This window comes from Saccoglossus kowalevskii, chromosome 15 (assembly GCF_978046115.1).
Source record: "Saccoglossus kowalevskii chromosome 15, keSacKowa6.1, whole genome shotgun sequence".
NCBI lineage: Eukaryota > Metazoa > Hemichordata > Enteropneusta > Harrimaniidae > Saccoglossus > Saccoglossus kowalevskii.
Window position 1 is genome coordinate 31,853,717 of NC_140655.1, and position 15,713 is coordinate 31,869,429.

A 15,713-nucleotide genomic window follows, 5' to 3' on the forward strand; every position below is an offset into this window, starting at 1 on the left:
CCCTTTCTCATACTTCGATACTCGCTGTAAAGGGTTGCAGATGTTACGTCCCCCCGGTAATACTGACCAAGAAATGAATATGAGGTCATTACGAGGATAATGCAAAGTACGCACGAAGACAACACAGCAAAAGTATCGACCGACGAGTAGCGATGTGACCGCGCACTGTCCGAGTACTGTCTGATAACTGTCTGATTAAAATGAAAAATACAAACAAAATACAAATAAGAATAACGTCCAGTAACAACACAATTTATTTTATAATATCGATATACTTGTAATCTCAAACAGTACGTATGATCGCTTGTACGATCTGCTAAAACATCTAAATTTCTTGATAACAAAATAAATCTTGTAAAGCCTTGGAATAATCAAACAAATTCAAAATTCAAAATGACTTAACAAAAACAGTTTTAATTTCCTGTGCCATCAAACAGTAATAGTGCACATGGATACAAAAAGGCCAAAAAAATCACTTGCAAAGACCAAATTAGTAACTAGTTAAAGTATTCAGTACACAACACGAAGTAAATATTACTGTCAATTAATACGAGGCGCGGAATGTAAATACATATCCCCAAACACAACAAGGAATCTACAAATGCCTAAAACTCATGAAACCAATGCGAAATGACACACCACTAAAAAGGTGAAGTTTGTTTTGTGGACTCTGGTTACATCAAAGTATTCAAACCTGGCACTAGAGGGCGGCAGCTACATATTTTGACCAGGTCCAATATCCCAAATTGCCCTTTACTTTAAATTTGATATAGGATATGTATATTATTATTAACAAATTATTATTATTATTTATATTATAATTAATTTCATATAAGGAACACAGAGATATGATCTGTTGAACCTAAATTATAGAATACTGATATGTCTTATTGGGAGTACAACTGTATTTTAAAATAATACAATTCATTTTCTTTTAAATAATGTCAAAAAACCCAGTGGCTTTCAAATCTCTTTGTAGATTTTCATGCTGTTCCTTGGTGAGCTCCATTAACGGTAACCTAGGTGGTCCAACATTTAGGCCACTTAAGACCATGATACATTTATTGGCAGCAGAACCACCTATGAACAAATAGAAAAATTAAATTTTGAGTTAAGGTAGCGGGACTATTATTTGCATACTTGTTTTCATCTTCTAATTGTGACTAAATGTCTACAAAAAGACTCAGGAAAGTATATATTTTTGGAATCGCCAGACTTCAAGCTTTTGAAAAGTGGTTTTTCATGCCCGTATTTCCATTCTACGATGCGTTACTCAATCAAAGGTAAAAAATTACTTTTTCTGTAAAAAAAATAATTTCGCATTTATGCTGGTGATAAGAAGTTTGTTTTTTACTTTTCCTAGTTGTTCAATAGTCTGGTAAATTGAATGTGTCTTGTCAGCTTTATTCAAGCAATGCGTTTTAAAAAGTAGTGTGCTGAATTTTAATTTCCGTTTTAGTCGCATTGTCCCCAACTCAAACCACAACACGTTGGTAAATAATCCACGAAATAGTTTGTCTTGACACATTCAAGCTCCTCTCATTGTCACCTTAAAGCTGTGAAAATTTGGTGTTAATCCGACAACAATAAGTATACGTTATTTTTTGTTTAAAGGCCTTGTATTTTGAAAAAAATAAACTCCTAGAAAACGTCCATGAAGTCACAGCAAAGATTTCCAAGCTTGTTTATCGGCACAATCGATTTGTTTTCCCTTCAAAGTCTGTTTTAACATATGTAGGGGCATCTAAATGGGTTATGCTATTGGAAACAAAACAAATAAAGGAATGGGATAGCTATAATTCGATAAAATCGGCAGATGAAAACACCAAAATCAATGTTTTTTTCAGTGGCTGCGTGACCTTGTGTCTGATACATTCATATGCAAATGCTAATTTGTGACAGGGGCGGCGACAAACCACTCAAGTGTTTGGAAACACTCATTGTCTGTGAGAAAGCTACTGATAACACATCCTAACATTGCTTTGTCTTGAGTTTATCTTTGAAACTTATAGGCACACAGATTAAACCTGTATTGTTGATTTTGGAAAACACTACTGAGGCTGACTTGCTTCCCTTCAGAAAAACTACATTTTAACCAACTTACATGACATTTTATGTTATGTTGACTTTATCATATGAAAGTTTATAGTGCATTTCATCAATTAATAAATAAATGTGAAAATCGTAATTTTCAACACAAATAATAGTCTCACTACCTTAAATCAGTTAATAAGCCTAATTTATATATTTAAAACTATTGTAAACAGAACCATCAGTAAGAACATAAATGAAGGAATAATTTCTTAGGTGGTCAAGTTGAAATACAAAAAGAAAACCCCACGTGTCCCTCGTATGTCATAATTGCTATCACGAGAATAGTTTGGGGGTATTGTCAAGAATGGGAATAATAATTTTTTTAATGATGAACAATAATACACTTTTCAAACTTATAGAAATCTGAGGTCTAATTAATCAATTTGTGTCATTAAATTAACCAAAATATAATGGGCTGTAAATAACAAACCACATCGGCACCTATAATGATTCTTTATTATTATTAATGAAACATCAGTCAAGAAATAAGTTAAGAGTTGATTCTTGAGAAATATGCTTAAAGCGGTGGAGTCGTCACCTACGCATGCGCCAGGTGGCCATAGCGTGTCATTGTTTACAAACAAGCGCATTTGCGTCCTTAGCGTGTGTTGTTATCATCGCTTGGGACTCAATTCCCGCGCGTGTGCAGATGACGACCCTCCCGCTTTAACCCAGGTCATTAAAGGTGTAGGTGATAAATTGAAAATTGCTTGAATGTCAAGAGATTTAGTTATTACCATATTTATTTAGAACACTGACGAAGGCTTGCACTTTAAACTGAAAGGTATATCAGACATTCATGTTAGGATATATAAACAGGATATATAAGTGTGACACCAACATATGTCAAATTCTACTAAGTAGATGTGTTGTGACACCAACATATGTCAAATTCTACTACATAGATGTGTTGTGACACCAACATATGTCAAATTCTACTACATAGATGTGTTGTGACACAACATATGTCAAATTCTACTAAGTAGATGTGTTGTGACACCAACATATGTCAAATCCTACTACATAGATGTGTTGTGACGCCAACTTATGTCAAATTCTACTACATAGATGTGTTGTGACACCAACATATGTCAAATTCTACTAAGTAGATGTGTTGTGACACCAACATATGTCAAGTTCTACTACATAGATGTGTTGTGACACCAACATATGTCAAATTCTACTACATAGATGTGTTGTGACACCAACATATGTCAAATTCTACTACATAGATGTGTTGTGACACCAACATATGTCAAATCATACTACATAGATGTGTTGTGACACCAACATATGTCAAATTCTAATACATAGATGTGTTGTGACACCAACATATGTCAAATTCTACTAAGTAGATGTGTTGTGACACCAACATATGTCAAATTTTACTACATAGATGTGTTGTGACACCAACATATGTCAAATTCTACTAAATAGATGTGTTGTGACACCAACATATGTCAAATTCTACTACATAGATATGTTGTGACACCAACATATGTCAAATTCTGCTACATAGATGTGTTGTGACACCAACATATGTCAAATTCTACTAAGTAGATGTGTTGTGACACCAACATATGTCAAATTTTACTACATAGATGTGTTGTGACACCAACATATGTCAAATTTTACTACATAGATGTGTTGTGACACCAACATATGTCAAATTCTACTGCATATATGTGCTGTGACACCAACATATGTCAAATTCTACTACATAGATGTGTTGTGACATCATACACTTGTCAAATTCTACTACATAGATGTGTTGTGACATCATACACTTGTCAAATTCAGCCACATGTCACTTTCAACTACCCACAGATGTGACGCCAAATTCATATAATAAAATACTGAAGCCACCAAACTTGAAACATAGCGATAAACACTACTAATTTCACAGCGAGTTCTATGCCAGAAATAGAGTGATACAGAACATACATGCGCCAAAACGATTACGCCAACATTATTTATATTATTTGCACTGTATTATTTTTGTAATCCTTACCATTTCTGACCTGGCAGTTTCAAGATCCCGTTTATTGAAGGCATCAATGACACGATTGCACATTTTTCCAGAATAGTTGTATGTACTGTCAACAAGAAATAAGAATAATGTATTATACTTCTGCATAACCTCTTCAGGATCTTATAGAACTGCAAGTTCAAATTATTATTATTTATTATTCCAGGAATTGAATTATATTATCAACAAATTTTAGGTTTGGGAGGCTCAATATTCCCTCAATAAACAGTATTAATTGGCTGAATAATTATTCAGTAGCTGTCTTCAAAAATGGCGCAACTGTATGAGAGAAGATTACTTGAAGTTGTGGAACACTAGTTAGGGGTTCTGGATATTCTGATGACCAAACTACGGGGTACTTAGACACAAACCTAATACTATTGGAAATAGAACATTTATTGAATATTAAAATATTATAAATATTCTTTTAGAAATACTAAAGATATTCTAAAGAATCCAATAGTACAAATCTTATAAACATCTTATTAGAATTTAACAAAAGTGCAGATTCAAATATTTAGTATCTCTAAGCCATCATGGAGTATTATTAATCAATAAAATAAAACACAAATTAAAACCTGTAGAATGCTTGTAACACTTAAACAAAATGTATGTAAATACATAAGATTTTACCCTCCAACAAATCCTTTTCCTCCAAATGATAGTGCCGCTAAGATGGACTGAAAAAAAACACAATGAAGTAAGAAGCCGGGCACGTAGAGAAGAGTGATGATACAATAATCCTGGTAACTAGTGCATCAAAACAGTGATGATACAAGTATCCTGGTAACTAGTGCATCAAAACAGTGATGATACAAGTATCCTGGTAACTAGTGCATCAAAACAGTGATGATACAAGTATCCTGGTAACTAGTGCATCAAAACAGTGATGATACAAGTATCCTGGTAACTAGTGCATCAAAACAGTGATGATACAAGTATCCTGGTAACTAGTGCATCAAAACAGTGATGATACAAGTATCCTGGTAACTAGTGCATCAAAACAGTGATGATACAAGTATCCTGGTAACTAGTGCATCAAAACAGTGATGATACAAGTATCCTGGTAACTAGTGCATCAAAACAGTGATGATACAAGTATCCTGGTAACTAGTGCATCAAAACAGTGATGATACAAGTATCCTGGTAACTAGTGCATCAAAACAGTGATGATACAAGTATCCTGGTAACTAGTGCATCAAAAAAATTATGGTGCATGGACTTGGTATTTATTACATCAAAACAGTGATAATGAAAGAATGTAGCCCTCACTGATGTCAGTCTACCATACTTTTTTTTACCGAATCTAACAGCAGAGAGTTAATGTGTATGTGTATTTGGGTAGTGCAGGATTATACATGTAAAACGTGATTGAATAAGGCTCTACTGGAGACACTCTTCTAATGGAGCAAATATGGGAGGCATAAATGAGATCAGGTTACCTTCATTACTATAACAAACACCAGCTTACATGATATTCTATTCTATCTATCTTAAGAGGCCCCCATTGTCATATGAGGTGTTCAAGTGATTTACCATGTGTAGTTCTCATATGTCATCAGTGAATAACATAGCCATGGTATGTATGTCTAAAATCACACATATTCTATTCATTTATTCTATTCTGATGTAGTAAGTAGGTAATGAGTTCTGTCTAAAACAAGAGGACGCCCTTACGTCATCATTACCATACAGCATATCATATTTCCCATTGCTATGGGTGATACATCGTCCAAAGTCATGTAAATCTGCAGCAGTATATTTCATACCACGGAATGTTGGTATACTGTCACCAATTGCATCAAGTAGTTCTTCCATGCATACTGCAAAAACAATACAATAAAAAACAAGGATTCATTGGTGCTCAGTTTAGGTAAGACTGTATATTTTATTATTACTTGAAGTTCACAACAGACAGTATATAAGTAATATAAACCCATAACAACTTACAATTCACACCAGACAATGATGGTATATGGTAATAATACAGCGGTAATGTAGGAGCTGCTTCTGACAATTCTCTCAAGTACTCAACCAGTGCTTCTGATGACAAAAATATTCTTTGTCAACATATGTTTCCTGTTTAATACTGAAGACCTTGGACCTGGGATGAATCTTTATGAATCCATCCACTTCAGAACACTATGGACCTGATGTGAACCTTTATGAATGCATGAACTTTAGAATACTATGGACATATCAAGAATTTGTGTAAATCCATGTACTTGAAAAGTATTAATGAATACATTTGAAAAATCATATAGAATGCTGAAAGAATCACCAACATTCATACATCACTAAAACGTGCGCGGTTCACATAGATTTCTCACAATTCATGCAAATTCAGGCAATTAAATTATTCCAATAATAATTCCAAAGCTGCACATAAAGCTTCTTGGGTCAAAGACGCTTCCCAAGAAGGATTTTGGTCTCAGAATATAACTTTATGCTGCATAAATATAAATAGTCTCCAACCCGATAACACTTACGAACATTTTTGGGCTTCAAAAACACTGTTGGAAGGGAGCTGATGGCATTAGCACCAATTTGCTCTGCATGATGAGCCTGTAAAATAGTTCATATGTTGAGGTTATTACAATGTAAACAAAAATAACATTCCAAACCGTGGCCTTAATTATTACCGCATGATAGATTATTATACATGACCAATGCATCTCAAGAATAAAACATCTGCTCACCAATTCCTTGGCCTCGCGTAAATTATTTCCTCCAACATGAATAATAACATTGTCTAACCTGCAAGGAAACAAGACAATATACCACGATTATATATTGCTAAGTTTCTTTAGTTTAGTTATTTCTATATTTTATTCATTTATGTCACACACTGAGGTAATTGTTAACTACATATTAATTAATTACAGTGCCTTGACATTTGGAAATGATATGCAGTTACTGATACTCCTATACTAAATAAAAAATATGCATGAAGGCAAAAACCAAAATGCCAACAAGTCAGCAATTTTTAGGTAAATAATAAAATAATATGCTATATAATTTAGCAAATAGTGTGACCGTAATACAACATAGAATACCAATATGTATTCTCTAAGAATAAAACTGATCAGTAAGTAACGTGACCCGGAATACAACACAGCAATAAAAACATCTATATTTTAGGAATAAAACTGATCAGTAAGTAACGTGACCCGGAATACAACACAGCAATAAAAACATCTATATTTTAGGAATAAAACTGATCAGTAAGTAACGTGACCCGGAATACAACACAGCAATAAAAACATCTATATTTTAGGAATAAAACTGATCAGTAAGCAACGTGACCCGGAATACAACACAGCAATAAAAACATCTATATTTTAGGAATAAACTGATCAGTAAGTAACGTGTTCCGGAATACAACACAGCAATAAAAACATCTATATTTTAGGAATAAACTGATCAGTAAGTAACGTGACCCGGAATACAACACAGCAATAAAAACATCTATATTTTAGGAATAAACTGATCAGTAAGTAACGTGACCCGGAATACAACACAGCAATAAAAACATCTATATTTTAGGAATAAACTGATCAGTAAGTAACGTGACCCAGAATACAACATAAAAATACCAATATGTATCCTCTATTACGTGTAATTTAATTGAAGGGATGGGCAATTAAGTCTTTCGGGGAGCAATACAATTGTACAATTTTTTTATATGAATCACATGAAGCCATTAACCTAAATGTTACTTACTTATTTCTACTCGCCTCAACCCATTTTTCTGCCAGTTTCTTCCTTTCCTCTACCGTCAAAGAAACCCACTCACCAGTTGCTCCATTAACTGTTAAAAAGTTCAATACCCGAAATACAGTTTTTCAAATTGTTTTTACATCACAATGAAAGTAAAAACCTTAAACAAATATTTGACATACTCACCAAACACAGAGTAAACCCCGTCATCTACTAAGTGATCAACATACAGGTCTATAATTGAAAGATTTAATGACCTAAAAAAACAATTTCAAAAATCTATAAAGATAATGGTCAATATTCAATTACGATGAGCAATAAACAATATTATTTAAGAAATTTACCTCGAGGTTTTAGATTAGTTTATATTGATAATTCATTACGCACGTTCTTTGTGCAAAATAATTTGTTTGTTGACTTAAAATTATTCACGTTTTGCCAACAGAAAACAGTGGTATTTTAGACCGGCTTGTATGAATTAAAACTCATTTTCATTCAAAAACAATTGTGCATTTACAGGTGTGACACACTGATGAAATATAATATACCTCATAGCCCTAATAATAAGTAAATATCAGTCAATAAATGGCATTATTAAATTCTCCTGCTGTCAACGAAGTCTAATCAGCTTCTGTGCCTACATAGTTTCTACTGATGTGGAAAGTCATCATCGTGTTGATTTTTTATGTCCTAATTTATGCGTTTATGATTTTCTCTGCGTTTTCTCAGTGGATCACCTAACATGTGTGCACAAGTCGAACATCTGTATACTTTTCGGCTCAACGAGATATCATATATTATATAAACATTTGTAACTGAACATCGAACAACATGTCTATATGTTCAAGTCTGCATGTTTTCACAACACTGCGTACGTGACTGAAACTTGAATGCTGCAGAGCATTTCACCATTTGTTGATGTTGCATACTTCTATTTGTTTCACCATTGACACGTGTTTTGTTGCATTTTATTCTGATCTGAGTAGCCCCCAGTGCGCTGTTTTTGTTCGAGTGCAAAAACCATCAGCAAGCATTATTGATCCCAGCTTTGCCTTGGTCACTGTTCTCTTATTGCTCTTTTATTCAAAATATACACATCGCCTATGAATACTAATATTAACTTGTTTTAAAAACTGTACATTATATATTCTATAATGATAAGACAATCAACATATATAATGCATTCTCACAATACTGACCAGGTAATTAATTACATGATATGAAAACAGAAACCAATGCTGTATTAAATACTCGCCCATCTTCCTTGAATGGTGCAAACGTGGCTGCAATCAATCCTGTTTTGTGAAGATCCACCTGGAGACGCAATCAAATATTATGTTTATATTTTATTTACTATACATGTTACAGTGCAAAATAATCTGATATTAAACAATATGTTCATAATATCGATGGTCTTGATAAAAACTGTTTTGGGAACATTAACAAAAAGAAAGAAATAAAACTGTGCCATCGCACCTTTTCCCCAAGAGACGAGAAGCAACAACACACAAACATTGTTGGTTCAAATCAATTATATGCTCATTGATCATATAGTTGCGTTTATATGGCGGCGCGTGACACAAGAATTATGTGACCCTTCTGTGACCACCGAATTTTACCGAAACAAAAAAAAAACAATTTTCACATGTTATGCTGGCTGGTCATGGCCGTTTATTAAATTATTGAGCTGTCACGTTTCCTGTGCAGTGTGAAGAGAAAAGATCGATTCTATGCAAACGACTGAACGAATTATTTGATATAAACACTTAAATGAATAATAAACAAAAAGCACTACATGGAAATAGTAGTTAAAGCTGCTTTTATTCGCGACCTTCGCAATGTAATCGGCGTACACTGGTCGACTGTAATGTTGAGTACTAGGCGGCGTGCGCCGGTTTACACCTAGGCTAGATCGCGTTGACACCTATTTGCTACCATTATTTTTATATATGAATCAACCCTAAAGTAAAAGCTTAAACAGCATCATGCTAATCTTAACCAACCATGTACACATCATTTCAACCATGGTAAATATTTTATTTTACTGTGATAAAACGCATATGAACGTACGTTATTATATTATTAAGCAAACGAATCCAGCCTTTGAGCAAACTGACAAATGACTCCACCCCTCGCATACACCAGTTTTCCCGGCCTTTGTATTACCCCTCGCATATGCTGTTTTTGTTACTCGCAAGTGATACATTTTACCACTCGCATATGCTGTTTTTACCACTCGCATATGACATATTTTGCTACTTGCGACTCGCAACTTAGTACTCGCATATGACACTTTTTCTAGGTCGTACATACCTAATTTTAAAATCGGTTCAAGAAAAATGAGCATGCGCAGTGAATACTGACCTGTAACTTGACTATCATTAGGCCAGGAAGGAAAGCAAGGAAAATATCATTCTAGTTGATCATTCAGCAAATAAAACAATTTTAAATGCATTGTAATGCTACAGGTACATTGTCATAATATTGTGTCAGGATGTTACCATTTCACCTTGGCATGCTCCTAACAAAACATTGATGTTATGTGTATAAACATAAACCTATCATTGACCTGATAGTCTCACAATGAAATCGTCGATTTCATCATGATGGAAAACACTGCTGACTGTACGGGGGATTTAGTAGTATTTACTGTCATTTTGCGTCACAGTCACAATCACAGAATACATCATAACATTAAAGGGTGGTGGCGAAATTCGTGTAATTAACAATGTACTTATGTTATCTACGTCGCTATGAGTCTTATATCGAAAGGGACGCAGCGCCACGACCACCGCCCTTCAAATGCGTAACTTAAGACAACATGTGTTTATTGTAGAGAACTCCCTGGTTTAATATTTCAACTTTGTATGGTGTTTTATAGGATTTGCGTGTCCATTGCAGGCTATGCAAGTCATTATTTTTTCCTCGGTTGTATGTTTCATGTTTCCCCGAGAAGTGATTAACTACCAAAGGTTCGTTATATATACATACATACACTGCATAATGTGTTTATTTCATATTCTGTAATCTTTCGGTCAATGTAATGCCAATAGTCGCCAGCATTAATTTACCAAAGTTTGATATTGTAGCAGCCAGCGAAATCATAATAATAAAATGTTGTGTTTTTTTTCAAATTAAAAATACTATATTCTCCATTTTAATAATTTACTTTTACTCTTTACGTCATTTCTTTAGAAATTAATTCCAAGATAGTTTTCAAATAATGTTGTGATGAAATTATTTCAAAAATTGAAAAAGCTATTTATGACTGCCTCTGTTTCTGAAATTTCCGAATTTGTTTATTTTATTTAATCCATAGTTATTTATAGGAATTGAGCATGAAGACATGTTATCAAAATGTTTCAATATCTACATGATGTGGGCCACGTATGTACAAATGATGCAAGAAAGGTTACACAACCTTTATAACCGTTATACTATATAAGCATGGCATAAATTCGTTATAAAAAATGAGTGATACCACAAAACAGGGACGTGATTCTAACATACTGTGGTTTCAAAGCTGGTATATAATATGTTAAACGAAACCAATTTCTAGGCAAAAATCAACTTGACTAATACATTGCTCTAAATGACTGAGGCAAATAAAATAGCCAACTTACTGGTGTCGATCTAGAGTGTATTTTCTCCATTGGTCTGGTAGGATGCGACATGGATACCTGTTTGTGACACACTAAATAGCCCCCGTAGTTTTATTATATGTACCAGTAAAAATGAAAATGGTGGATCAAGTTATAATAAGTCTTTTGACCTGATATATTACCATGTTTTATGCAGTGAATAGATATACCAACAATACAGTTTGTAGTGCTTTCAGATAATGATTCCGTTTACAATCGACTGGGAGGTATATGCAAATTAACTAATTATTATGCATTTAAGCATAAGACCATCTTTATGTTGTATACTATAAACTATTGTTGTTGAGTCATCTATATTTTTCAATGTAATATAATATAAATTCCAGTAGGACCAGTGTCAATGTAATATACCTGCGCAGTGGGTAACAAGCGAATGTAGTACTAACAGGATCAAAATACAGATATGAAGAATGGTGAACAGGGAAATGCGAACACATAGACGTAAACTAGAAAAGAAATAAACCATTTCCCGTTCACTGCGAGAATCACGCGTTATGCGTGAAATCGAACGTAAAAACAGGACAAACAAAGGTCATAGCGTCGTAAGATATATTGAAGATAATATTTGGTAATCGTAGTCCTAAATAACTATTAAAAATAGCTAGACGTTTCGAGCAATGGCTCTTTATCGATAGCATAGAAGCAAGTGTGAAGAAATCAAAATCAAAATCATAGCAAATAATGAAAACATGTTAACATGTTAACATGTTAATGAAAACATGTGTTTTTATGTTGTCTTAACATAAGTACATTATTTTAAATCAAAATCATAGCGTCGTAGTCGCGTCAAACATCGCGTGGGATTCGACAAACGCGAAAGTATTTCGGGGACATTTCCATGCTTAATAATGTGCTATCCACATTTGATGATAGTCAATTTCGATTAAGTGAGGGTATTCGGAAGCAATATTCCTCTGTCGAAGATCGGCCGGTCAATGTAAGCTGCGAAATAAAGAAATTCTAGTTCAAAATCAAATCGTTCTATTTTTGCGGCAGACGTTCGACGCGCCCTTTCATGCATCTCGCGAGATCTCGCAATTGTACGGAAAATCACCTATTACAAAGATACTATCTGAGAGAAAAAACACTATACTCTGTATAGACAATGACAGATGTGGGAAATTATATGATATTGCAAATATCTGTCCACATAATCTTCTGGTATATATTATTGTATATGTAATAATTCTGTTGATATGACGATTTACCAATTTATTGGAACCAGGGGAGCTCGTGCATTCATTATATCCCCATATATAAGCGCTGACATACCCATCCATTAATTAAGTACAATGGATATAAAACAACAATGATGTACAAGAGACAAAGTACATGTACATGCATACATAGGCTAATGTTTACCATAATACAGAGATTAATGTGCTACACCAGATGAACTGATCAGTCTCAGAACTTTTACAACAAATGTACAAAAGATTGATGTATGAACTTAAAGAGTGACATCAGATGTTCGCAATAGAGTGAGCATATCCTGCCATACAGGTAGTGCCGCCGTACATCAATCTGAGTGGTCAGTTCATGAAGGCATCTACTATATAAGACAAGTGTTGAAACTATCAGAGATCATCTGTTTAGGTGTGATTTCTCAGATTGTTTCACTAGTTCTTGAAATCTGCGATGGAAACGCGTGAATATTGAGGTAAGACGCTCTTTGGAGACAGGAGTATATGACGTTTCACAAGGTCACCATACCTTATGCAATGTTATATATTATATAAAACAAGCCATGTATGGCACAGTTAATTATCAAATTTAAGATATATAGTTTGTTTATAGTAATATATTTGGAACAAAAACATGTCAACGATATATCCAGATTAAGCTGATGGTTGATTATGATTTTGAACATTAAAATGACTGACATTCAGTCATCTTGTATCTGATCGTCAAACGAGTACTTGGCCATATTGAGAAATATTGCAATTGTATCAAAATGGCCACCGATCGCCCATTTTGAATCGGATAGTCAAACCAATTTATGACATGATGTATAATGAATATATAAAATTTGAACATAATCAGTCATTGCATTGCCGACATTCGGCCAATTTGAATCAGATTGTGAAACAAATTGATGTGCATATGTATAATATTATGTATGATGTAAGTATGAAGTTTGAATGTAATCAGTTCAGGCATGCCCAAGATACAGGTCCGCACACACGGATGCACGCACAGATGTCAACCCATAAGTCTCCGTTTTCGGACTGCCTTCGAATGGGGACTAATAAGCGGATAAATGTATACACAATAAACAAGAGTAAAGACGATGTTACTACACAGATGAAGTCATATCACTTGTCATACAGTAGAAAGGATATAAAAAATGAGCAAGAAAAACTTGACTTTAATATCAAGTTCAGGTGAATACGTCTTCAATATACCTGAAAGAGAAATTAAATGATTTGGCCTCATTGTGTTTATTTTTTACTTTTACAACTTTGTGAGAACAATCTGTCGTACATCATTAATATATCTGAATGTGTAATCAAATACTAAAGTAATACAATGTACTTCGTGGTATAAATCTATAGTGGTGTCATAAATGACATGGGGTTGGCCAGCATGTTGCAGATCACCCGTGACAAAATGGCCAATAGGAGCATGGTTAAATGAAAGAAAATGAACCGTAAATTTACAATATCAATGTCAAATACCGAAAAAGACTCAACTTTTTTAGCGATAGCGGGAAAATAGATTTGAGAGCCACATCCAAACGCATGTATTATGTCATTTTGCAATTGAGAAATGTAATCTGTGTATTTTGCAGTCACAAGCATAAATCTTACATGCTAAGGTATCAACAGGAATTGCAATTAGACCCAGTAATTGGTTATTGAAATGTGTAATACATCTTAAATTTTTACTATTTTGTATTATCGTGATTAAAATATGCGATGTATTCCATGAATATAGTTTAGTTGTAATGATTTTTTTTACTCAAACATCTGTGTTTAGATTAAAGATCCGAAATGGATTCATCTCTTATTTTGATAAGCACACTAAAACTGTGTACCATGTTTCATGCTTCTATCATAGTTTGAACATTATTTCATCCTACTCTCTGGACTGTCAGCGAGATGAAGCGTTATGGATTTTATATATTCGTACCCCCCCCCCCCCGAGTAAGATTCAGATTATTGCTGATATTTCATTGTGTGGACAAAATAACTGTTAAATTGAAACAACATCAGCAATACACTACACAACAAAGAGGTTAGTTCCACCATACCCTTAGTTTCAATATCAGTCTGCACCTATTAGGTGTAACACATACAACAATAAAATACCCTCCAAGACATTCAACCATAAATAGGCATTGCAATGTATAAATATTCACAATTATCATCATGGTGATACACCCTATTACGTTTCATCTTTTTCATTTAATCATGCTTCTATTGGCCATTTTACCACGAGTGATCTGAATACTGTGCAACATGCTGGTTAACCACGTGTCATTTATGACACCAGATTCACACTCTGTTAAAAAGCACTTTTCCACACTTGATACTACCACATGACGAATTAAAATTATTAAATCAAGGTATATTGACGTTCTATCAACGATTATATATTTGTATGATATATTCACCTGAACTTGATAATAAAGTAACAATCATGTTTTTTGCCTCATATTTTAATGTCCTCATTAAATTTGACTCTAAGTGTAACCTTTCTACTAGGCTGTATGACAAGTGATATGATTTTGATTTTCACAATCTGTGTAGTAATATCGCTTATTCTCTTGCTTATTATGTATACATTTCTCAGCTTATTAGTCCCCGTTCGGACACAGTCCGAAAATAGAGAATTATGGGTTGACCTCTGTGCGTGCGTGTGGACCTGTATCTTAGGCATACCTGGACTGATTAAATTCAAACTTCACATATACGTCATACATAATATTATACATATGCGCAACAATTTGTTGCACAATCTGATGGCCGAATGTCGGTCGTGCTTTGACTGATTATGTTCAAATTAAATATATTCATTAAACATCATGTCAAAGATTGGTTCGACTATTCGATTCATAATTTCTTTATCATCCATAAATTCAACAATTTAGTGAGAACAGTTTGGGTGCATAGCAGTTTTATCCCAGTCTATGGTACAATTTATTTTCATTGCAACCACTGTAGTTTTGGGAAGCATACATACAAGGTTAAAATTTACTTCTGTAA

General features: G+C 33.9%; 1 protein-coding gene across 4 annotated transcripts; it reads right to left on the reverse strand.

Annotated features, from left to right (window-relative positions):
- Positions 1-231: 231 nt before the first annotated feature.
- Positions 232-11,698, reverse strand: LOC102808494 (N-acetylneuraminate lyase-like). 4 transcript variants are annotated; one of them, XM_085490717.1, is made up of 12 exons: positions 11,467-11,698; positions 9,099-9,157; positions 8,030-8,100; positions 7,847-7,934; positions 6,823-6,880; positions 6,613-6,688; positions 6,074-6,166; positions 5,801-5,946; positions 4,757-4,803; positions 4,106-4,190; positions 2,832-2,871; positions 232-1,080 (listed from the first exon to the last, which is right to left on the reverse strand). In XM_085490717.1, exons 1-12 carry the CDS (start codon positions 11,515-11,517, stop codon positions 935-937), a joined length of 960 nt encoding a protein of 319 aa, XP_085346843.1. In that variant the 5' UTR covers positions 11,518-11,698; the 3' UTR covers positions 232-934. The 4 variants fall into 4 exon arrangements, with proteins under 4 accessions (XP_085346843.1, XP_085346844.1, XP_085346845.1 ...); XM_085490718.1 differs by having other exon boundaries at positions 9,058-9,157; positions 11,467-11,529; XM_085490719.1 differs by lacking the exon at positions 2,832-2,871.
- Between the last annotated feature and the right edge of the window lie 4,015 nt (positions 11,699-15,713).